The sequence below is a fragment of the Carcharodon carcharias genome, chromosome 6 (genome assembly GCF_017639515.1).
Source record: "Carcharodon carcharias isolate sCarCar2 chromosome 6, sCarCar2.pri, whole genome shotgun sequence".
NCBI classification, from domain to species: domain Eukaryota; kingdom Metazoa; phylum Chordata; class Chondrichthyes; order Lamniformes; family Lamnidae; genus Carcharodon; species Carcharodon carcharias.
The window spans coordinates 170485410-170511599 of record NC_054472.1 but is presented as its reverse complement, the minus strand read 5'-3'; the positions used below and the strand labels follow the sequence as shown (position 1 = coordinate 170511599).

The 26190-nt window shown below is 42.9% G+C and overlaps 1 protein-coding gene across 10 annotated transcripts in view; it reads right to left on the bottom strand.

Annotated features, from left to right (window-relative positions):
- The window catches only part of LOC121279045 (receptor-type tyrosine-protein phosphatase mu-like), an 873720-nt gene that overhangs the window by 32482 nt on the left and 815048 nt on the right, over positions 1–26190 (bottom strand). For all 10 annotated transcript variants that reach the window (XM_041189846.1, XM_041189847.1, XM_041189849.1 and 7 more), the window contains 4 exons: positions 7829–7945; positions 6813–6967; positions 4182–4317; positions 1314–1463 (listed from right to left, as the gene is read on the bottom strand). In XM_041189846.1, the coding sequence (XP_041045780.1) occupies positions 1314–1463; positions 4182–4317; positions 6813–6967; positions 7829–7945 (558 nt within the window). The remainder of the gene's footprint in view (positions 1–1313; positions 1464–4181; positions 4318–6812; positions 6968–7828; positions 7946–26190) is intronic.

Here is a 26190-nt window from a genome sequence, read left to right as displayed (position 1 = left end):
AAGGCAAGTAACTACTCAAGGGTAAAGCCTCTTGTTTCAGGGCACTGACTGAATTTATCATTAACATCAAATTCATTATCTCAGGATGCTTCACAAATATGGCATTTGAACTGTGCATTTATTCAGGTCTCACACGTCAGGCTGTACAACTGCTCAACTTCTCCAGTGCTGCCACAGATTTAGTGCTTTATTTGAAAATGCCTTATTTAATTTCCTTCCACTTTTCCACCTTGAGCTTTCCCTACAACATACATTTTCACCACCAATAATTGTTCACTGGGAGGCGCATGTGAGAGGCCCAAGACGACTGACCCTCACCCACCACCACTCCTTGACCCCCACTTCACCTGTCCAGCATAATTTTCCATCCATTTTAACTAAACAAACAGATCTTCATGTTCTCCCTCTTTCAATGGCTCAATAGATGGCGAATAACTTATGCCAAAGCCTCTTTGCCAGGTCGCTCAGAGGCATGAACCAGAGATTCAGTGATCATATTTCCAATTTGATAGTTATTCCCTCTTGGACGGAGATACCTGTCTTCACCCTCCTCTCTTCGCAGGCCATTGTCAGATTGGGGGTTCTCCCTACATTCTCCCATAACATGACATTGCCCATTGGTGTTCGGATTACGCCATCACCCTGCTTCCCTTGCCTATTGGTAGAGTGGATGAAATTGTGATTCACTGCATGAAAACATGGAATGAGTCACCCATTTTTTGTTCTAAAAGTCTGAACTATACTGATGTATTGGATTCTAATAAATGACCCCAGCTTCACGATTAAATGGGTTTGTGACTTGTCTCACCCCTCTTAATCATAATAAGACCTCTGGCTTGGTGATGAAGATGTAAATATACTCCTTCTGTCTATTAACTGAGATTGAGAAGCATCAATAATACAGCACTGTTCATCACCAAGCCCCAATCCCAACACTCCTCCCCCTGCTGCAACAAAACAGAGGTCTCCTGGCACTCCACCCCCGCAATGGTTTTTAGATATTGAAGCAAGTTCATTAAAGATGTAGAATTGTTTTCATCAGATTTGAACTTCAGCCCATATTTAGCTAGACCTGGAGCTCCCTACAAAATAGCATTGTGGATGTATCTTCACCATATGGACTGCAGCAGTTCAAGAAGGTTACTTGACACCAGCACCTTCTCACGGGCAATTAGGAATGGGAAATAAATACTGGTCTTGGCCAGTGATGCTCACATCCTGTGAATGAATAAATCAAAGAAGATACAATTGCCTTTTGCAAAAACCCTTTTACATCGTTAGAAATGTGCATACTGGAAAGAGTTTTCGCTTACCCTATACTCCTCCTTTATCTGAGAGGAGTTAGTCTGTGGCTCCAGTTTATTCATCTCATAATACGCAGACCTGAGCTGAGAGGCTGGAATTGCTGTATCTCCACACAAACAGGCCTCCAGGATGGCATCATGGATAAACACGTACTGTTCCTGTTGAGTTTGAGAAGAGAGAATGCAGCCCATTTTCAATCAAAGTGGAATCATTTTATGTGCAGGAATTAATGATTCAAGAAGCTCTTCACAGCTGCATTTTCTGAACACGAGGTTTAATGATTTGTTGCTGAGTAAGGTGTAATTCATATCACAGCAAATGATCTGGAAAGGTTTCAATGTACATTAAGGAATAAACCACTGCACAATAATATCCTCAAACATACCTTGTCTGATTTTTATTATTCATTTACTGCAATACTAATTTCATATCCTTTAACTATTTGACTGCTGAATAATTTGTGTTTCAGATGCAGGCTACAAAAGAACAAAACTAGCCCTCCTGCTTCATGCTCATGAAACAGTCATCTTTCCTCAGCGAAAGGGTCATGCAGGTGAACTTGTGGCTCTATAACTATATAGTCAAGGGCCGATTGCTGGTAACCCAAGTTGTCTCAACTTACCTGTTGGGCAAGCATCTCATCTTTGCTTAAAACTTTGCTGTGTTAACCATCAGCATCTCCCCCATCTCAACCCCCCCAGCTGCAAAAGCTCTTACAGAATGACTTTAGAGTGTTCCATCTGAACCCTCCCCTCCCCTCCCCAGTGCACCAGCAGTCCCTCCGACCTTCTAACCATCACCCCCACAACCACCATCTGATTTCTTTCTTGCAGCCCAGCTTCATGGGTTTTGACCTCGTTTGACTATAAATATTAACCAAAGCCAGAACAAAAAGCTTTACACCAACAATTCACTTCATATTTGTATTAAACCCTTAGTGCCCGTCTTATGTGCTTGTTTAGCTATTGTAGAGATTCCACCCTACTTGCAAACTATCAGCTCATCTCCAACCTCCCTTTCTCTCTAAAGTTTTTGAATGTGTTGTCTCCTCCCAACTCCATACCCATCTTTCATGGAACTCCATGTTTGAATCCCTCCAATTAGGTTTCTTCCCCTTGCTGCAGTACTGAAATGTCGCAAATGGCTATCTGATTGTGACAAAGGTAAATGTTCCCTCCTTGCCCTTCTCAACTTATCTGCAGCTCTTGACATGGTAGATCACACCATCCTGCTCCAATGCCTCTCCACTGTTGTCCAGCTAGGTTGAACTATTCCCAATATGGCCCCATTCTTGTCTATTTAACTGTAGCCAGGCTAACCCTTGCAATAGCTTCTCTTCCTGCTCCTGCACCATTACCTCTGGTGTCCTCTAAGAACCTATCCTTGGCTCCCGTCTAATTCTCATCTACATGCCGCCCCTCGGCCACAATATGCGAAGGCACAGCTGACAACACTCAACTCCACCTCACCGCCACTCTCGATTCCTCCGCTGTTGTTAAATTATCAGATTATTTATTCAACACTCAGTACTAAATGAGCAGAAATTTCCTACAATTAAATACTGGGAAGACTGAAACCATTGTTTTCAGTCCTCACTCCAAACTTCATTCCCTAGCTACCATTCCATCCCCCTTCCTGCAAACAGTCTAAGATCAAGCCAGTCTGTTCACAGCCTTGATTTCATATTGATCTAAGATGAGCTCCAATCTTATATTAGTGCCATTACTAGGACCACCTATTTTCAAAGTCACCTGACTTTGTTCCTGCTTCAGCTCTGATGAAACCCTCACTCATGCCAACTTTACCTCTGGACTCAACTATGCCAATGCACTCCTGGCTGGTCCCTCACATTCCACCTTCCGTAAACTTGAGGTCATCCAAAACTCAGCTGTCTGTGTATTAACTCACAGCAAGTCCTGTTCCCCTACCACCCCTGTGCTAACTTACATTGGCTCCCGATCAAGCAACGTCTTGACTTCAAAATACTCATCCTTGTTTTTAAATCCCTCCATGGTCTCACCCCTCCCTATCTCTGAAATTTCCTCCAGCCCCACAAACCTCCGGGATATCTCCACTCCTCTAATTCTGGCCTCTTATTCATTTCCAATTATAATTGCTCCACCATTGGTGGTTGTAATTTCAGTTGCCTAGGTGCCAAGCTCTGGAATTCTCTCCCTACACCTCTCTATCTTGCATTCCTTCTTTAAAACAATTCTTAAAAATTACCTCTTTTGGCCAAGGTTTCAGGCATCTGATTTTATAGCTCCATATGTGGCTTGATGTCATCCCTTATTTTATAATACTCCTGTGAAGCACCTTTGGACATTTCATTACTTTAAAGGTGCCATATAATATGTTATTGTTGCAGTAGTACTCCTATGAAGTGTACCCCCAGTGGCTACAGTGGGAGGTGGGAGGCTGCTGAACTTCTACTAAGGACATTTCAATGGCAGTGATGGGTAACCTCGAGTATCTTTGGCCTTGAGGAAGAATTGACGGTGCAACCTTACAGGACTGCTACAAACAAGGCTCCATGCTACCTTTCAAAGCCTATCCTCAATTAACACAACACTAACAATTTCACTCAGACAGGATGTCAGGGCACATATGTAGATGCTATTCTTTGGTCACTGACTTGGGTGATAAACCTAGTGTGAACATAAAGTGGGCTTTCTCATCTTATGCTCTCACCACCTGTTTCCACTTATTTTAATGGCAGAGGAAAATATAACCCTGGTGTGGGAAGTGGAGTAAATACATACCAATACCAGGCGGGGTGGGGGTGGGGTCACAGTTGTTGTTGTCCTCCTAGACTCAAAGAATATTAATGTTGATTAAGAGTGACCATTGTTTTAAGGAAGATTTGGACTTGGTACCTCTGTCTGGACCATGTTGACTCTGCGGGATCGTAGTTCTCTGACACAGTTGTAAATATCGACAACCCCTTCCCTTTCTGCCATGTCCAACATGATGTCAATAACCATGAAGCAGCCTGTCCTTCCTGCTCCAGCACTGAAAGACAGAGAAAGAAAATTAATATTATCTTACCGACTGCTCCTATCCTGCCAGAAACATTCAAATAGCGAATATTCTAAATGTAATAGAATTATCAACTTTTACTTCTTTTTAGCCACTGAAGTGCCCATGAAATGACTACAATTTATGTCAAACTAAATCATCGTGGATCTGTTAATAGACTTCATTAATTTGGACAATGTCAGATAGGCAGAATTTATCATTGCATTATTCTCCTCTCATCTCAAGATGTTTCTTGGGAAAATTAAATCTGTGAGATTGCCTCAAATCAATCACATGAAAGAGATAAAGTCTTGCATTTATATAGCGCTGTCCATAACCTCAGGACATTATAGAATGATTTACAGCCAATGAAGCACTTTTGAAATGTAGTTATAATGTAGGAAATGGGGACAGGCAATTTGCATACAACGAGGTCCCACAAACAGAAGTATGATAATGACAAGGAAATCTGTTTAGTAATGATAGTTGCAGGAACAATACCTGTTTGGTCACCAGCAGAACTGCTCAGCTCTTCCAGAAGTGCCAATGGATCTTTTACATACACCTGAAAGGACATATAGGCCTTTGGTGGATTGTCTTCCTCAGCACTGAACTGAAGTGTCGGACTAGAGTATGCATTCAATCCTCTTGGGAATGGGGATTGAACCCATCACCACCTTTTTCAGAGGCTAGAATACTAAGACTGAGACAAAGCTGATACCTTCAGAGTAGCAAAGGAGCTGAGACAAATTTACCAAGTGAAAAAAAGTATTCAAGTGCAAGATTTTTAACTTGCTGCATGGACATGAAATTGGTTTTATAGGATCAATGGAAGTAAAACCTGAGTGCTATCTATACAATAAGCTGTGCACAACACCAGTTTTATGCCTAGGCATTAAGTTGAAACTCTAAACCCAAGATACTTCAGACTGTCATAATAGGAAAGTGGTCAATTTATTGCACCAAATTCTTTTTGAAAATTTCAGAAGTGAGATCGATAGATCTTTGTTAGGTAAAAGTGTGAAGGGATATTTTTTACATCCTCATAGAGACCAATGACTTTTAGAAAAGAAATTCGAACTTCCAGTTAATAGCTGAAAGAATGACACGTCAAGATTTCATGTTTTAAACATTTACTGTAACAAATGACTAAAAACACTCTTAACTAAACATTATCTTTGTAGGCAACTTATACTTTAACTCACAGAAGAGAATACCCCCTTCTTAATGTTAGCCCAACCGAAAAAACACACTTCATAGTATAATGTCCATTATGTGGACATTCAACTTTCCCAGAATCAATTCAAAGTGATTCTTAGCTTCCAAGGATTTATTCCTATTATTTTCCTTTCTTGGTAATTTGCAATCTTAGGGCTGTCTTAGAACAATGAGGCTTTCTTTTCCCTGAAACTCTCTCTTTATCCCAAGGTAGGTGACTCTTCCAGCTGCCTTTTAATTCCCCGTGAATTTGGTCTTTTCAGTGCAAGGGTGAGTTCCCACCCACATTCCTGCATGGCAAAACATAGCAACTTATTGGGTTTCCAGCAGCTCCCTCTCTCCTCCAGATCCATGCAAACTAAATACACTGCCTGTGATATTCAGTGACATTCTATGAAAGCCCACAATCTAATCTTTATAATTGCTTCCTCTGCATCCTTCCCCAGGGCAACATGAATCAAATGAGCCTTGTAACAAGGTAGAATTGCTAATTAGTTATCCTTAGAGCCCAACTCACTTTCATCTTAGAATTAAATGGACAGTTTGAAGTCCAACTGGTTACAGCCTTACAGGTAGGCGGTGGTATTATCACTAGGCTAGTATTCCAGCAACCCAGGGCAATGCTCTGTAGACCTGGGTTCAAATCCCGTCCATGGAAGATGGTGAAACTTGAATCAGTAAATATTTGGAATTAAAAGTCTGATCGTGAAACCATTTCCAATGTCATAAAAACCCAACTGGTTCACTAATGTCCTTTAGGGAAGTTAATCTGCTACCCTTACCTGGTCTGGCCTACAACAATGTGGTTGACTTTTAAAAATGCCCCTGAACAAGGGCAATTAGGGATGGGTAATAAATTCTGGCCTAGCCAGTGATGCCCACATCCCATGAATGAAAAAAAAATCTGACATTTTCAACACCTTTCTGGGACTTTGGAGGTTCACATTCTCCACTGTTAACACATAGGCCACTGCCGATGGCTCCAAGCATAAACACCTTGCACCTTCTTCCCAGAAAAACAATATAAGCCTTCCTTTGATCTCTAGCAATAAAACCACCCAGGCTTACCGTTAGGCAAACTTCAAAACAGGTCACATGGGCCCTTCATTTCACCTTAAATAACAATCTCAAAACGTAGCAATCTTACAAACCTCATAATTGTAACAATATGGAACCAGGGTTAAATGGAACTGAAACACAGATTAGCCAGTGGAATAGGGTGAATAGCCAACGCCTTTACCCTATATTCCTACGAAAGAGGTTTCATCTACCTGCAATGTACCACTATAGGCCCAGCACCCGCTGGATTCTTTGTCTTTACTCGCCGTACAAAGCCCAGCAGCCCCGTAGCATGGTATGGAACACCATGGTCTGGCCATCCAGTGAAGTGGAGTTGTCTGATCTCTCGGATCTCATGAGCACCTCTCTGTTAAAAAGTGAAAAAAAGTTGCATTGTCTCTTTCAGAACCACATAATTATAGATGGGAAGCAATAACTTGGATGATAAGGTGAAACATAAATATAGCAGATAAAGATGAGCAGCCTTCATTCTTCACATGCAAATTTCACATCATCTAAAACATTCTTTTTAAAAAAAGTCAAATTATAATTATCTCTCCTGTTATAAGAAATGTTGCATTTACAAGATAGGAGTTCGTATAGAGATAACAGAATTAAGATAGCAGGAATTTACTTTCTGGTGACAAGAATTCAAACAGAGAGACCAGGAATTCATATTGAGATAACAGGGATTTTCACTGAGGTGGCAAGAATTCACACAGAGAAACTAGGAATTCACATTTAGATAAGAGGAATTGAAATAGGAATTCACACCATGTGCAAACCATGTAGATGTAGTCGCTTTGCTTTGTGTTTCTAAGGTTCTATTTTCTAGAAATGTACTCTCTCTTAAAAGAAGGGAAAATTACATTTGTCTCTGTGTGAGCTGCAAATTTATATGTGGAAAGAAACAACTTTATAAGGTGCTAAAGGTTCAAACACTACTCTGACAATCAACAACGCACATCCACTCCCACTCATATCTTCATTACATGATAAAAAATGAGCATGCCTCTGCCTTTCAAACTGTCATGTCATTTTCAATCCATTGCTTAGAAACAATGCAGTTGCCCAAACATATGCTTCAAATATGCGCTTGGACAGAAAAAAAGTAGATAAAATAGGTTCAAATCTGTGACCGTGTATAGGTTTCACCAACGTGAGGCAGCCACCAGTTTGAGCTTGCTAGGGTCCTTTATTTATAATTTGGGACGTTAAAGAAGTTTACCTTCTCTACTGCAAATGTTCTTATGACATATTCAGCCAACAGTTCTGTCTCAATGAGAGTTACTTTAATGTCGCCATAGATTTCAGTGTCATCTGGCCAATACTTGCAGCACTTCACCTGTTGGCATAAAGCAATATTAAGATAATCAGCAATTACAATTTTAAAAAATATTTTGATATTAAAGACTTACTTAGAACAGCTTGCAGATGAAGAAAATAAATTTATCTCCAGAAATAAAAACAATCAGCCCTGGGATAATGTTAGAACATGTTGTCACTGATTCAGCTTCCTTTATTAATATAGATACAGCCTTAGGTGATGAATTTATCTATTACCGTGGCAATCTCCTTTGAATTTTTCTGCGGCAGCAGAATTTTATTTCTTGACTGATTTAAGCTGCTATTCTCTAAGCCTTTTGCAGATTTATGAAATTGTATTTTGTCCTGCAAATTTTCCACAAGAGCAACTGTCTAAGATTTTGCATTCAGAGTATTTGCAGAGAATCCATAAATTGCACCTGAATAGAAAACGCATCCTGCTGCTAATTTGCAGGATCCTGATATCATTCATATGGGAACATTGACCTATATATTAGTATTCTTGTGCTTTTCACTGAACTTCAATGATCTGGAAATTGACAGTTTTCTGAGATTTCAGTCGATGGCATTTACAGTCCTTATTACTGACCCTGTAATCTGTTTAAGTACCACATTATATTGGAACTGGTTTCTTTTCTTAAGCCACATCATTCCTCTCCTTCCTCCTTGAAGTAAGAGCAAAGTAAGGGACCTCAGCAAAGCAAACACATGTTGTGCTGTGCTGTGAGAAGAAAATATTCAATTCCAAACACTTTTTGCAGGATTGTATGAACCTTATTCGACAAAGTTATGTTCTTAATGAATGATTTTACCTTAAGATTAAGAGGGTCTTCATTTCGGCGCTGCTATAAGTCAAACTCTGCTTTCTATTTTACTGAAAGACAACAACCATTAGAGCAGTACACAAGTTTCTGCTACACCCCTCAAGTTTAGTTAGATGTCATCAACGTTGAGTTTTTAAAAGAACCTATCTCTATTTTGTCTTGACTACATTTCAGGCACCAACTGAGGCATTAAGCTCCCTAAACCACTGAGTTCAATTTTCTCATGACATGCTCTCTTTTGGCATCCTGGTGCCTTGTTTCCTGGTGCAATACAGCTGTAACAGCAGGTCAAGAGGAATGTTTCTCATGTCGAAGTTCAATGCACAAAGTCAGTTCTAGGGCAACCTGGCCATAACAGAAAAAAGATGTCATGGTTGTCGCATAAGTAGGTTAACATTAAATCTGTTAACCATCATGTCTCCTCAGCTGTTCCTGGATGGATGTTCAGCCACTGATGGTTTGTGTTGGTCTGGTAATCACCACCATCACCATCCCTGGGTATGTCCATCGGCAGGATAGAACCACCAAGTGGCAGTACAGTGATATACAGTCGGGAGGGAGTTGCCCTGGGAGCCCTCAACCTTGACTCTGGATTCCATGAAGTCTCATGACATTAGGTCAAACACGGGCAAGGAAATCTCATGGTGATTACCACATACCACCCCACCCCCCCCTCAGCTGATGAATCAGTGCTTCTACATGTTGAACACCAATTGGAAGAAGCACTGACAGTGGTAAGGGCAGGGAAGGTACTCTGGGAGACTTCAATGTCCATCACCAAGAGTGGTTCGGTTGCACCACTACTGACTGAGCTGGCCGAGTCCGAAAGGACATAGCTGCTAGACCCTGTCTGTGGCAGGTGCTGAGGGAAGCAAAAAAGAGGGAAAAACCTATTTGACTTCACCTCACCAATCTACCTGTTGCAGATGCATCTGTCCATGGCAGTATTGGTAGGAGTGACCAACACACAGGCGACAAAGCCCCATGTTCACGTTGAGGGCACCTACCATCATGTTGTGTGGCACTACCACCATGCTAATTAGGATAAATTTCAAAAAGATCTAGCAACTCAAATCTCGGCATCCATGAGGCACTGTGTGCCATCATCAGCAGCAGAATTGTACTCAACCACAATCTGTAACCTCATGGTCTGGCATTCCCTACTTACCATTACCACCAAGCTAGGGGATCGACCCTGGTTCAATGAAGCATAAAGAGGGCATGCCAGGAGCTGTATCAAGCATACCTAAAAATGAGGAGTCAATTTGGTGAAGCTACAACACAGGATTACATGCCAGCCAAAGTGCCAAAGCAGCAAGCGATACAAATAAGCAGTTCCACAACCAACAGATCAGACTTAAGCTCTGCAGTTCTGTCACATCCAGTCGTGAATGGTGGTGGAAAATTCAACAAATAATTGGAGGATGAAGCTCCACAAATATCCCCATCCTCCATGATGGGGGAGCCCAGCACATCAGTGCAAAGGACAAGGTTGAAACATTTGCAAACATCTTCAGCCAGAAGTGAATGATCATTCTCAGCCTCCAGCATCATAGATGCCAGTCTTCAGTCAATTCCATTCATTCCACGTGATATCAAGAAACAGCTGAAGGCACTGGATATTGTAAAGGCTATGGGTCCTGATAACATTTCGGCAATAGTACTGAAGACTTGTGCTCCAGAACTTGCTGCGCCCCTAACCAAGCTGTTCCAGTACAGCTACAACACTGGCATCTACCTGACTATGTGGACAATTGCCCAGGTATGTCCTGTAGACAAAAAGCAGGACAAATCCAACCCAGTCAATTACGCCTTATCAGTCTACTCTCAATCATCAGTAAAGTGGTAGAAGAGATGGTCAACAATGCTGTCAAGTGGCGCTTAATGCTGATTAATGATTAATGCTGATGCTCAGTTTGGGTTCTGCCAGGGCCACTCAGCCTTGGTTCAAACATGGACAAAAGAGCTGAACTCACGAGGTGAGGTAAGAATGGCTGCCCTTGACATCAAGGCAGCATTTTGACCGAGTGTGGCATCAAGGAGTCCTAGCAAAACTGAAGTCAATGGGTATCAGGGGAAAAAGTCTGGTTGGAGTCATACCTAGCACAAAGGAAGATGGTTGTGTTTGGTGGAGGTCAGTCATCTCAGTTCCAGGACACCACTGCAGGAGTTCCGCAGGGCAGTGTCCTCGGCCCAAACTATCTTCAGCTGCTTCATCAATGACTTTCCCCTATCATAAGGTCAGAAGTTGGGGGTGTTTGCTGATGATTGCACAATGTTCAGCACCATCCGTGACTCCTCAGATACCGAAGCAGTCCATGTCCAAATGCAGCAAGACCTGGACAATATTCAGGCTTGGGCTGATAAATGGCAAATAACATTCATGCCACACAAATGCCAGTAAATGACCATCTTCAACAAGAGAGAATTCAACCATCACCCCTTGATGTTCAATGGCATTACCATCACTGAAACCCCACTATCAACATCCTGGTGGTTACCGCTGACCAGAAACTGAACTGGAGCAGCCGTATAAATACTGTGGCTACAAGAACAGGTCAGCAGCTGGGAATCCTGCAGTAACTCACCTCCTGACACCCCAAAGCCTGTCCACCATCTACAAGGCACCAGTTTGGAGTGTGGTAGAGTATTCTTTACTTGCTTGGATGAGTGCAGCTCTAACAGCTCTAGAACAACTCTAGAAGCTTGACACCAACCATCACAAAGCAGCCCGCTTGATTGGCACCACATCCACAACCTTAAGTGTTCACTCCCTCCACCACCGCTGCAGCAACCCACTAAGGCTCCTTCAACAGCACCTTCCAACCAGTGATCTCTACCACCTAGAAGAACAAGGCCAGCATCTGCATGGGAACAGCTGCAATTTACCCTCCAAGCCACACACCATCCTGACTTTTAAAATATTATTTCATGGGATGTGGACATCACTGGCTAGTGGACATCCCATCCCATTTAAGAGTCAGCCACACTGCTGTGGGTCCAAAGTCACATGTAGGCCAGACCAGCAGATTTCCTTCCCTAAAGTACATTAATGAACTACATCATTTTTTATGACAATCAGCAATAGTTTCACAGTCATCATTAGACTTTGAATTCCACATTTGTATTAAATTCAAATTCCACCATCTGCTCTGGTGGGATTGGAATCCAGCTCCCCAGAGCATTACCTTGGGTCTCTAGATCACTGGTTCAGTAACAATACCACTACACCATCACCTCCCTGATTGACCAGCAGCTCTTGCAGTTCCAACAGCACCAGAACTCAGTGGTGGGTGCTGCTGGGAGTCCCAGGTGGCCCTAGGAAGATCAAACCCTGGGCCTTTTGGGCGGGGAGTGGTCAGGAAGCCTTGGGAGGGGGGAGGGAGAGCAGGAGTGGTTTTTGAGGCCAGTTGGGAGGCACAAAGGGGGTTATGATCTTGATTTGGGGGGGAGGGAGGGAGGGAGGGGGGGTGCCCCCGAGGTGCATGGGGCATACCCAAATAGGAATATAGGAAACAGGAGCAGGAGGAGGCCAATCAGCTACTCTAGCCTACTCCACCATTAAACTAGATCATGGCTGATCTTCTAACTTAATGCCATTTTCCTGCACTATCCTTATATCGTCTTTATATATTATCAAGAAATCTATCAATTTCTGTGGAAACTGAGCCTCCACAGTCCTCTGGGGTAGAGAATTCCAACAATTCCCCACCCTCTCAGTGAAGAAACTCCTCCTCATCTCTGTCCTAAATGGCTTACCTCGTACTGTGAGACTGTGTCCCCTGGTTCTAGGTGAGCCAAGGCAAACATCCTTCCTGCATCTACCCTGTCAAGCCCTATAAGAATTGTGTATTTTTCAATGAGATCGCCGCTCATTCTTCTGAAGAGAATACAGCCCCAGTCTCCTCAATTTTTCCTCATAAGACAATCCCGCCATTGCAGGATTCAGTCTGGTGAACCTTTGTTGTACTCCCTTTATGGCGTAGAAATGGAGAGCAAAACAGTTCACAATACTCCAGGTGCGTTCTCACTAAAGTTCTATACAATTGCAGCAACACTTCTTTACTCCTGTACTCAAATCCTCTTGCAATAAAGGCCAATATACCATTTGCCCTTTCTCCCTGCCTTTTCAACAACTTTGGTGAAAAAAAACGGCCTTTCCACTCTTACCTGCCTTCCTCCACCCAGTGTATCATAACAGTGGAAGTGAATTAAAGTCCTTAAGTGGCCCTTAATTGGCCAGTTGAGGGCCTTAATAGGTGTAAGGGTGGGCAAGCCCGTGGATGCCTTAGCTATCCTCTGTATTAAGGGGACCGGGTCAGCAGGGTGCGGGGGGGGGGGGGGGGGGGGGGGGGGGGGGGGGGGGGGGTGGGGGGTAGGCGATGGGACACGTACTCATCATATTTTACATGCCCCCCCTGCTGAAACCATGTCCCTGCTGCCTTACAGGAGCCATAAAATCCAGTTCTACAAACTGATTTACCCTTTAATTATTTCAGTTGGCAAAACAAGCTAGGATAAGTATACAAAGTACCTCTTAAACTCTCAAAATACTTCAAACGACCTCTAATTGATCACTCTTGAACATAAAACGGAACAATAAACAGTGGCTGAGAGAGCCTGATAAGTTACCTCCCTTTATTACATGCAAGGTTTAAATCACAATTCAATGCACTTACCCCTTATAAACCCTGCAGGCTGACACATTGCTGCCAGCAGTGCAATCAACAAACTCTTCACCAGCCTGCTGCCATTTAAAAGCAGCAAACTGCCGACAGCATATTGATTACCACAAAAGATTTCATTAATGTGTCATTAGAATGCAGCTTGCACTGATCCAGCCAATAAGATGACTTCATTAATTAGGTGATTGCATGTTAATTTTTAAACAAATTACAGCCATGAAAATACAAAATGAAAACCCTTGTTCTATTATGGTTCCTAAATGACTTTGCTGTCACTCACACTCTCCTGCTAAAGATTGGCCACTTTCACTGCTGTTCCTAATTATCTTGCTCCATAATTGGGTGATTTGTCCATCAATCACCATTCACTCCAGAGCAGTAATAGGAGTACATTCCGAGTTAGGTTATATCTATAAAACAACATTCTTCCGCTATAAAAATCTGGGGAAAAAAAATACATTGTACTCGGGTAAAAAGGAAACTGCTTGAAATCTGAACTAAAAAAACCCAGAATACGCTGGAAAGGCATGGCAGGTTGAAAGAGCATCAGAAAGAAAGACAAGTTAATATTTTAAAATCTGTCAGGAAATCATAGAAATTACAGCTCGGAAAGAGGCAATTTAGCCATTGAGTCAGTGCCTGTGCTAGCTTTTCAATTGCAACCATCTACTGTAATCCCCTTTCTCATCCCTATCGGAAAATGCATAGATTATCAAGTAAGCACATCCCTGTTATAAACACAAGGAAAAGACACTTTAGAAGTCAAGAGAAATTTCGCTCATCACATGATTGACCTTGCTCACAGCAGAAAGAAACTCAGAGGCATTGTTTCTTTAAAGGGACTGTTGTAGAATGGGACAGTCCAGATGAAGAGAGGCACTGGTAAGGGCATTGGTCACCCCATGATTTTTCAAACATTCATTTAAAATCCAGGTGTGCCAGTCCATGATTTCCTGACCAGGCATCTTTGCTGGGAGTGCCACATTCAAGGAGTCAGCCCTTTTTATGATGTGTCAAGTGCTGAGACTGCGTATACTGGGATGGCGCAACACCAAACATGTTAGCAGAACAATGTTGTAGTGGTAATCTGACTAGACTAATCATCTAGAAGCCCAGACTACTGCTCCGAAGGCATGAATTCAAAACCCACCACGGCAGATGGTGCAATTTAAATTCATCTGATTAATAAATCAGGAATTAAAAAGCTATGTTCAGTAATGGTGACCATGGACCTACTGGATTGTCTTAAAACACATTCTGGCTCACTAATTGCCTGTAGGGAACAAAATCTGCCATTCTTACCCGGTCTGGCCTACATGTGACTCCAGACCCAAAACAACATGGTTGACTCTTAACTGCCCTTGGAAATGGCCTAGCAAACCACTCAGTTGTATCAAACTACTACAGAAAGGTTGAATAAAATAAAGTTGGACAGAATTTCCTTCCCAACAGCACTAGCAACTCACCGCTACCTTCTCAAGGGCAATTAGAGATGGGCAACAAAGGTTGGCCTAGGAATGAATTAAAACAAAACCTCCTGGCGCAGTGAGTCTTCCGTCTCTGGTAGGGGCCGGTGAAGTGTCTTCTGAGGCACTGTATAAAAAGTGGGTGCAGATTTGAGAGAAGCTATACATCAGACCCCAATAACTTCCCAGTGCTGGTGATCTCCCCTTGATATCGCCAAATGCAGAAATTAAAAATATAAGAGATTGATAAAACCCACCAGGTTTACCTGGAATCCTCTCTGACTTTTTAATTAGACTGAGGAGTTGGATATGGGTTAAAAATATCTGTCAGAAATTGCAGAGGACCAGTAGGCCCTAACATCCCTAAAAGTCAATCCCTCAACACATATTAGAATAACTAAACCACACATAAAGAATTGCAGTGTTTAGAAAGAAACAGAGAAATGTGTAATATTATTTAAAATGCTGCTTTCAAATGATACATTTTACATGCAGGTTAAATTCACTGAGGAACCTGTCAGCCATTAGACTGATAACTGAAGAGGAAAAAAAAATAGCTTGAAATTCAGTATTTTTTTTCCATGTAGAAAGTAAAGAAATAATGAGTCAGGTTTAAAAGATCCACAATCAATATTTCACTCATAGTGCCATAAAAGGGAACAATTTAATTTCAACTATTCCTCAGAACAATAAAGAAACCAGCGTACAGAAATAGGCCATTTGGCCCAACTGATATATATAGCCCACACAAGCCTGCTCTAATTACCTCTGCTATATCCCTCTCTTTCTCCCTCATGTGTGTATTAAGCCTCCTCTTAAATGCTTCATTGACACCTGCTTCAACCATTCCATGTGGCAGTGGTTTCCAGGTTCTCACCCTCTCTGTGTAAAGAAATTCCTCCTCAATTCGCTTCTTGGTCTTTAGTGACTATCTTGTACTTGTGCTCCCTTAGGCTCATCGGCAAGTGGAAACAATTGCATATGAACATACGAATTAGGAACAGGAGTAGGTCATTCAGCCCTTCAAGCTTGCTCCGCCATTTTGAATCCATATGACTCTTCTTCAGAGCTGAAGAGAGGTAGAAATGCAATGGATTTTATACTGTTTAAGAGGGAGTGGAGCAGGTGAAGCAAGATAGAAGATCAGGGATAGGTGAGAGCTTAGGAGAGATTTGACAAAGATGTCATGGACACAGGAGAAAGGCAGTATTAATGACAGTTTTAAAGAGTAAAGAAGGTGATGATAATGGCATAAAGGAAAGATAGAATAATGTGTTAATAGCAGAACAAGGGGCAGTGCTCTGTGAAAGCAAAACATAAGAACAAGAGACAGATGACCCTGTGGGTGGGGGGGTTGGTGGTGAGGGGCAGTGGTGGAAAGGGGGGCAGTTGGAGGAAAAAGATGGATTAAAAAGGGGTCAAGATGGAGGAGAGAGTTCATGGTCTGAAGCTGTTGAGCTCAATGTTCCTTTATTTTTTTTCTACATCAAAGGGCAATACATCTGGGATTTAGCACACCCTACTGGCAGGTTTTTTTTTATATAGCAATTCTTATTAATTAAAATGCCCTTTTACAAAAAAGCATAAAGGTCAAATACAAACATCACAGCTTGAAAAACAGATGATAGGCTATCTTCTTGAACTGCAGTAGTCCATGTGGTGTAGGTACACCCACAGTACTGTTAGGAAGGGGGTTCCAGGATTCTGACCCAGCGACAGTGAAGGAACGGCGACATAGTTCCAAGTCAGGATGGTGTGTGGCTTGGAGGGGACCTTTCATTGATGCTGTTCCCATGCATCTGTTGCCGTTTTCCTTCTAGGTGGTAGACGTTGGGTTTTGAAAGTGTTGTCAAAGGTGGTTTGATGAGTTTCCGCAGTGCATCTTGTACATAGTATGCAGTGCTGCCACCATGCGCCAGTGGTGGAGGAAGTGAATGTTTAAGGTGATGGATGGGCCAGGGTGCTTTTTCCTGGATTGTGTCAAGCTTTTTGAATGTTTTAGAAGCTGCACTCAACCAGTCAAGTGGAGAGTATTTCATCACACTCTTGACTTATGGTGGACAGTCTTTGGGAAGTCAAGAGTGAGTTACTTGCCTCAGAATTCTCAGCCTCTGACCTGCTCTTGTAGCCACAGTATTTATATAGCTGGTCCAGTTCAGTTTCTGGTCATTGATAACCCATAAAATGTTGAAGGTGGGGCATTCAGCAACGATAAGGTCTTTGAATGTCAATGAGAGATGGTTAGATTCTCTCTTTTAGGAGATGGACATTACCTGACACTTGTGGTATTATTTTCCACAATATCGGCCGAAGCCTGAGTATTGTCCAGGTCGTATGCATGTGGGCATGGACTGCTCCAGGGTTGGAGGAGTCATGAATGGTACTGAACATTGTGCAATTAACAACCAACAACCCCACTTATGGTGAAGGGAAGGTCAGATGAAACAGCTGAAGATGGTTGGGCCTACCACATTACTCTGAGGAGGCCCGATGATCTGCCGGTCTCCGCATGTAGTGGGGATCTGCTCCACTCATGAGAAAGTTCTGCAGGTGCTGTCAAATTGCACTTAACTGGGGCCTGAATGAACCAAAATGGCCGTCTGCTTCCGTGGAGTGGACAGTCAATCCTCTTAACAGCCCAGCTCTCAGAATATTCCCCGGCAGCAGGAATGCACAGCAAGCCTTCCTGACATGGTTCCCTCGATTTTCCAGTTCCCACTGCACCTCAAGCCATCTCCACAGGATGGGAAATTCCAGCACAATGCATGAAAATCTTGGCCTTCAGTCCAAAAAAATTAACATGAATGAAAATTTCGGAAGTATACAAAATGTGTGGAAAATGTCTTCACAATAATGAGGCCAGTATAATAACATTCCAGTGGCTCTTTAAGAGCAGCTGTTTGCAGGACTCCCTTAACAAATGGGCACACACAATGAAAAACCACAAAGCCCAACACCAATACCATTGAGCTTTCCTAGATGAGTATGTAGGTACTTCTGTATTAATTCTGGGGCCTGAATCAGATTTACACAGGAAAGTAAAGTAAGCATCCGACCTCATCAAAGGTGGAATGAGCGGAATTGCAAACCAGAATGAAATTGGTGCAGACTTCCCTCTGCCACTTCAGCGCTCCTTCTGCAGCAGCTATGCACTTGGTCCACCTTATAGATCATGATTTTGAATGTAGCACTATGCTAATACTACTATCCAAATAGAATTCCAGTGACCATTATTTCAACCTACATCTTAACCCTTGGGTTATAACTTCTAGTAAAGCTGTGGACAAAGGCATTGCAATTAAGCTAATTTCACTCATAGTCATACTTGAGTATTGCTGAAAAGAACATTTTGTTGAAGCTTTTTGTCTCGCACTCATTAGCACATTGCTCAGTGTAGTGTATAGACTGCCAAATAGTGAGAAGGGTGTAGAAGAACAAAGCTGCAGGGAAATTACAGAGAGATGCAAGCATTATAGAGTAGTTATAATGGGTGACTTTAATTACCCGAATGTAGACTGGGACATGGGACAGTGGTAGTGTAAAGGGCGGAGAGGGGCAAAAGTTCCTAGATTGTATTCAGGAGAATTTTCTACAGCAGTATGTGTCTAATCCAACAAGAAAAAATGTACTGTTGGACTTGGTTCTTGGAAATGAGGTGAGCCAAGTAGATTAAGTGTCAGTGGGGGAACATCTAGGAGACAGTGATCATTGTATTGTCTGTTTTAGGATGATGATAGAAAAGGGCAATAGGCAATCCAGAGTAAGAATAATTAGCTGGGCAAGAGCCGACTTCGATGGGGCAAGAACTGTACCGGATAGACTAGAATGAAAGATTCGTGGGAAAAGCTAGCTGACCAATGGGCTACTTTCAAAAAAGGATTGGTTCAGGCACAGTCAAGGTATATTCCATTGAAAGGGAAAGGTAGGGCAAACAAATCCAGAGCTCTCTGGATGAAAAAGGAGAGAGAAATTAAGATAAAAAAGAATAAGTGTGCTTATGACAGGCGACAGGTGGAAAATACAATTGAGAACGAAGGAGAATTCAGAAGGTTCGGAGGGGATGTGATAAAGCATATTAGAAAAGTGAAGGGGGATTATGAAAAAAGACTGGCAGCCAACATAAAGGGGAATCCCAAAGTCTTCTATAGACATACAAATAGTAAAAGGGTGGTAAAAGGAGGAGTAGGGTTGATTAGGGACCTTAAAGGGGATTTACACATGGATGAAGGGGCCATGGCTGAGGTCTTAAATGAACACTTTGCATCTGTCTTTACCAAGGAGGTAGAGGCTACACAGGCCATGGTGACAGATGAGGAATCTCTGTCACGAGAAGGGTTCAAAATTGATAAGGAGGAAGCCATAGAGTCATAGAGGTCTACAGCACAGAAAAAGGGCGTTTGGCTCTTCGGGTCTGCGCCGGTCAAACAAGTATCTAACTATTTTATTCCCATTTTCCAGCACTAGGCCCATAGCCTTGTATGTCATGGCATCACAAGTGCACATCCAAATGCTTCTTAAATGTCATGAGGGTTTCTGCCTCCACCACCCTTTCAGATAGTGAGTTCCAGATTCCCGCCACCCTCTTGGTGAAAAAATTCTTCCTCACATCCCCTCTAAACCTCTTGCCCCTCACCTTAAATCTATGCCCCCTGGTTATTGATCCCTCCACTAAGGGGAAATGTTCCTTCCCGTCTACCCTATCTATGCCCCTCATAATTTTATACACCTCAATCATGTCTCCCCCTCAATGTCCTCTGCTCCAGGGAAAATAACCCCAGTCTATCCAATCTCTTCTCATAACTAAAACTCTCCAGCCCAGGCAACATCCTGGTAAACCTCCTCTGCACTCTCTCTAGTGCAATCACATCCTTCCTATAATGCAGATTCCAGAACTGTACGCAATACTCTAGCTATGGCCTAACCAGTGTTTTATACAGTTCCAGCATAACCTCCCTGCTCTTATATTATGTGCCTCGGCTAATAAAGGCAAGTGTCCCATATACTTTCTTAACCATCTTATCTACCTGTCCCGCTACCTTAAGGGACCATTGGACACACACGCCAAGGTCCCTCTGATCCTCAGTACTTCCCAGGGTCCTAACATACATTGTGTATTCCTGTGCTTTGTTTGTCCTGCCCAAGTGCATCACCTCATACTTATCCAGTTTAAATTCCATTCACCACTGATCAGCCCATCTGACCAGCCCATCTATATCCTCAGTAATCTGAAGCTATCTTCCTCACTATTTATCACCCTACCAATTTTTGTGTCATCCACGAATTTACTGATCAACGCTCCTACATTCAAGCCTAAATTGTTTATATATATCACAAACAGTAAGGGACCCAACACTGATCACTGTGGAACCCCACTGGATGCAGGCAACCAGTCACAAAAACACCCCTTGAACATCATCCTCTGCTTCCTGCCACTCGGCCAATCCTGGATCCAATTTGCCAAATTGCCTTGGATCCCATGGGCTTTTACCTTTGTTATCAGTATCCCATGCAGGACCTTATCAAAAGCCTTGCTGAAGTCCAAGCAGTCAAGTGCATTGCCCTCATCTACACACCTGGTCACCTCTTCGAAAAATTCAATCAAATTGGTCAGACATGGCCTCCCCTTAACAAAACCATGCCGACTGTCCTTGATTAATCCATGCCTCTCCAAGTAAAGATTAATTCTGTCCCTCAGAATTGCTTCTAATAGCTTCCCCACCACTGAGGTGAGGCTGATTGGCCTGTAGTTCCCTGGTTTATCCCTTTCTCCCTTCTTGAATAATGGTACCACATTGGCTGTCCTCCAGTCCTCTGGCACCTCTCCTGTGGCCAGAGAGGTATTGAAAATTATTGCCAGTGGCCCTGCTATCTCCACCCTTGCCTCACTCAACAGCCTGGGATACATTTCATCCGGGCCTGGAGATTTATCTACTTTTAAGCTTGTTTAGAACCTCTTCCCTCACTATGCTCATTTATTTAATTATATCACAGTCCTTCTGCCTGATTTCCATACCCACATCGTCCCTCTCACTTGTGAACACTGACAAAAAGTAGTCATTTAGAACCCTACCTACGTCTTCTGGCTCCACACACAAATTACCACTATGGTCCTTAATGGGCCCTACTCCTTCCCTAGTTATCCTCTTACTCTTAATGTACTTGTAAAATAACTTTGGATTTTCCTTTATTTTACCTGCCAATGTTTTTTCATGTCCCCTTTTTGCTCTCCTAATTTCCTTTTTAAGTTCTCCCCCTACACATTCTATACTCCTCTAGGGCTTCCGCTGTTTTGAGCCCTCGGTATCTGCCATATGCCTCACTTTTTCTCTTTATTCAATCCTGTATATCCCTCGACATCCAGGGCTCCTTGGATTTGTTGGTCCCACCCTTTGTCTTTACTGGAATATGTTGGCCCTGTACTCTCCCTATTTCCTTCTTGAATGAGTCCCACTGCTCTGACGCAGATTTACCTAAAAGTAGCTGCTCCCAGTCCACTCTGGCAAAATCATATCTTATCTTAGTAACATTGGCCTTCCCCCAATTTAGAACTCAGATTTCTGGCCCATCCTTGTCATTTTCCATAACAACCTTGAATCTAACAGAGTTATGAGCACTATTTGCAAAATGCTCCCCCACTGATACCTCTACCACTTGCCAGGCTTCATTCCCTAAAATTAAGTCCAGGACCATTCCCTCCCTTGTACGGCCTTCTTGTACTGGCTTAAAAAGCTCTCCTGGATGCATTTTAAGAATTCCACTCCCTCTAAACCTATCACACTATGACTAACCCAGTTAATGTTGGGGAAGTTAAAATCCCGCACTATTACTACCCTATTATTTTTACACTTCTCTGAAATTTGCCTACATATCTGCTCTTCTCTTTCTCTCTGACTATTTGGGGGCCTATAGTACACTCCCAGCAATGCTCCTTTTTTGTTTTTCAGTTCTACCCATATGGTTTCATTTGAGGAGCCTTCTAAGATGTCATCTCTCCTTACTGCTGTAATTGATTCCTTGATCAATATTGCGATACCCCCTCTTCTTTTACCTCCTTCCCTGTCCTGTCTAAAGACTCTATATCCTGGAATATTGAGCTGCCAATCCTGCCCCTCTCTCAACCATGTCTCTGTGACAGCAATGACATCATACTTCCATGAATTAATTTGTGCGCTCAACTCATCTGCCTTATTTGTCAGACTCCTTGCATTAAAATAAGTACCATCCAACTTTGTCAAACTCCCTTGTGCCTTAACTGGCCTATAATTTCAATGCCTTCCAGGCTCACTTGCTCTCTCTTCTAATTTTGGCTGTGCATCCCCCCCTGTTGAACCTCCTCTCAGGATCTCACTCCCCTGCCAAGTTATTTTAAACCTTCCCCAACAGCATTAGAAGAAAAGAAAGAAAAGTACAGCACAGGAACAGGCCCTTCAGCCCTCCAAGCCTGCGCCAATCCTATTGCCCATCAACTAAAACATTTTGTACTTCCGGGGTCCGTATCCCTCTATTCCTATCCTATTCATGTAATTGTCAAGCTGCCTCTTAAACACCACTATCGTATCTGCTTCCACCACCTCCTCTGGCAGCAAATTCCAGATACTAGCAAACCTCCCTGCAAGGATGTTGGTCCCATGCCGTTCAGGTGCAACCTGTCCACCATATACAGGTCCCACAACCCCCAGAAATCTAAAGCCCTCCCTCCTGCACCTTCTCTCCAGCCACGCATTGATCTGGACTAACCTCCTATTTCTATACTCACTAGCGCATGGCACCGGAAATAATCCAGAGATTACTACCTTTGAGGTCCTGTTTTTTAATCTGTTTCGTAGCTCCCTAAATACTGCTTGCAGGACCTCATCCCTCTTTCTACCTATGTCATTGATGCCAATATGTACCACAATCTCTTTCTGTTTGCCCTCCCCCTTTAGAATGCCTGGCAGCCATTCAGTGACCCTGGCACCAAGGAGGCAACATACCAACATGGAGTCACATCTACGGCTGCAGAAACGCTTACCTGTTCCCCTTCCTATTGAGTCTCCTACTACTATTGCTCTTCCCCTCTTTTTCCTCACCCCCCTGTGCAGCTGAGCCACTCACAGTGCCATGAGCGTGGCTGCACTCCCCAGAGGAACCAACATTCTCACTGTTTTCCATCACAGAAAAATGGTTCCCAAGCGAGATGCACTCTGGGGATTTCCTGACTACCTGCCTGACACCTTTCTTCTGACAGATGGTCACCCATTCCCTCTCTGTCTGCCCTTACATAAGCTGTGGGGTGACCATGTCTAAGAAAGTGCTATCCATGAAACTCTCAGCCTCGTGGCTGCACCTCAGTGCCTCCAGCTGCTGCTCAAGCTCCGAAACTCGGAGCTGAAGTAGCTGCAGCAGGTGGCACTTCCTGCACACATGGTCGGTCAGAGGGAAAGGAGCATCTACGATTTCCCACATGTTGCAGGTGGTACATAACATGGGAACTGAGCTGTCCTGCCATACCTCTAGTTGAAAAAAAACCCTTACTTTAAGTTAAATACAGTAAAAAAACAGTTAAATTATTTATGCACTTTAAATAAAAACTAGAACCCTTACCTTTCCTTAGCTTAATCAATTTTAAACTGGAGAAAAAAACTGGAGAAAAACACTTACCCACTACTCACCAATCAGCTCTCACCTTTGTGCTGACGTCACTCTTTGAAGTGATTGCTTCACTGCAATGCTGACTGCAGGACACTCTTCCCAGACTGCTTCACCGCAAAGCTGACTGCAGGACACTCTTCCCAGACTGCTTCACCAAAAAGCTGACTGCAGGATACTCTTCCCAGACAGCTTCACAGCAATGCTGACTGCAGGACACTCTTCCCAGACTGCTTCATCACGATGCTGACCGCAGGACACTCTTCCCAGACTGCTTCATCACGATGCTGACCGCAGGACACTCTTCCCAGACTGCTTCATCATGATGCTGACTGCAGGACACTCTTCCCAGACTCCTTCATCATGATGCTGACTGCAGGACACTCTTCCTAGACTGGATCACAGCAATGCTGATTGCAGGACACTCTTCCCAAACTGCTTCATCACGATGCTGACTGTAGAACACTCTTCCCAGACTCAGGAATAGACTGTCAGGGTATTGGAATCGGATGAGATGCATCCAAGGAAACTGAAGGAAGTGAAAGTAGAAATTGCAGGGGCACTGGCCATAATCTTTCAGTCTTCCCTAGACTCAGGGGTGGTGCCGGAAAACTGGAGAATTGCAAACATTATGCCCTTCTTCAAAAAAGGTTGTAATGACAAACCCAGCAATTACAGACCAGTCAGTTTAACTTCAGTGGTGAGCAAGATTCTAGAAACAATTATTCGGGATAGAATTAGTAGTCTCATGGAAAAATATGGGTTGACAAGGAAGAGTCAGTAGAGATTTCTAAAGGGAAAATCGCGTTTAACTAGCTTAACTCAGAGTTTTTTGAAGAGGTAACAGAAAAAGTCGATGAGGCTAATGATGTTGATGTGGTGTACATGGACTTTCAAAAGGAGTTTGACATAGTACCACACAATTGACTTGTGAGAAAAGTTATTGCTTGGAACAAAATGGACAGTAGCAATGTTGGCTGAAAAATAGGAAGCAGAGAATAATGGTCAATGGATATTTTTTGGGCTGGAGGAAGGTTTGTAATGGAGTTCCCCAGAGGCTGGTATTGGGACCCTTGCTTTTCCTTATATATATTAATACTCTAGATCTTAGTGTGCAGGGGACAATTTCAATGTTTGCAGATGATACGATGCTCGGGAGTATTGTGAACTCGAGAAGGACAGTGCGGAACTTCACGAGGACTTGGACAAGTTGGTGGAGTGGGCAGAGAGGTGACAGATAGGAAGGATGTGAACACATTGGAGAAAGTGCAGAAGAGGTTTACAAGAATGGTTCCAGAGATGAGAAACTTCAGCTATGAGGATAGATCGGAGTGGTTGGGACTGTTTTCCTTGGAGCGAAGGAGGCTAAGAGGAGAATTGATAGAGGTGTTCAAAATCAGGATGGGGCTGCCAGAGTAGAGAGGGAGAAGTTGTTCCCACTCGTAAAAGGATCAAGAATGAGAGGGCACAGATTTAAATTGATTTGCAAAAGAAGCAAATGTGATGTGAGAAGAAACTTTCTCACACAATGAGTGGTTCAGGTCTGGAATGCACTGCCTGGAAGCGTAGTGGAGGCAGGTTCAATCAAGGCATTCAAGAGGGCATTAGATTATTATTTGAATAGAAACAATGTGAAGGGATAAGGGGAAAAGGCAGGGCAATGGCACCAGGTCATGATGCTCATTTGGAGAACTGGTGCAGACACAATGGATCAAAAGGCCTCCTTCTGTACCATTAAAATTGTGTGATTCTGAGAAGAGAGTGCTGCTTAGTTGGCAAGTGGACTCTGGTACAGGTGCTGCCATGGAGAATGCATGAGTTAATGGTGACTGACAATGAACTGCCAAACATTGTTTGTATTTTAAACTAGGTAGCTTGACTCTGATTAATCAAGGCATTGCCCTGAGGAATGAACCAGTGAATGCATCTCATTAAACAAAATAAGTAATAGCCATTCGCTGGTTCATTCCTCAGGGCAATGCCTTGACGAATCAGAGTCGACCTGTCTGGTTTGAATTTAAACAAAAGCTTGGCAGATAACTGTTCCCTGGTGCAATCTCCATGGTAACACCTCTATCAATCAGAGTCCACTTGCCAACCAATCAACACTCTCTTATACAGTATAAAATTGTTGCTTCCCCTGGCATTGGTATTCTTGCGATTGTCCTGATGAGTGCAGGATGAAAAGCTTTGACAAAATGTCTTTTTTCAGCAATACTCAAGTGCTATACTACCGAACACCTATTAATATTCATACTTTCAAGGTCCATATATTTTAAAAGATTTCTGCAATTCTGATAGATTTGAAGCAAAAAACACGCCACTATAAAGTATACACTTTTCCACCAAACTAATGGTCGAGCCTTCAGCACTGAGTTTATCACACTACCCAGACAATTCCTCATTTTGGATTCTTCCCCCGGCTCTTATCAATCTATTGAAAGAAAATTACTAATGGTTTCCCTGCAGCTTTAAATCTGTTGGGGTGTATGGAATTTTATTCTGCCATGCAAGATTAATCTCCATTGGCTGATGAGTTTCTTTTTTAAAAAAAGAGAAAATTCAGATTTCAAATGCTTTTCATGTCATTGTGATAACAAGGAATTGTCAGATAAGCTTGGCTGTTGGAGCAGCAGGATCACCCCGCATCCCTGCTGCATT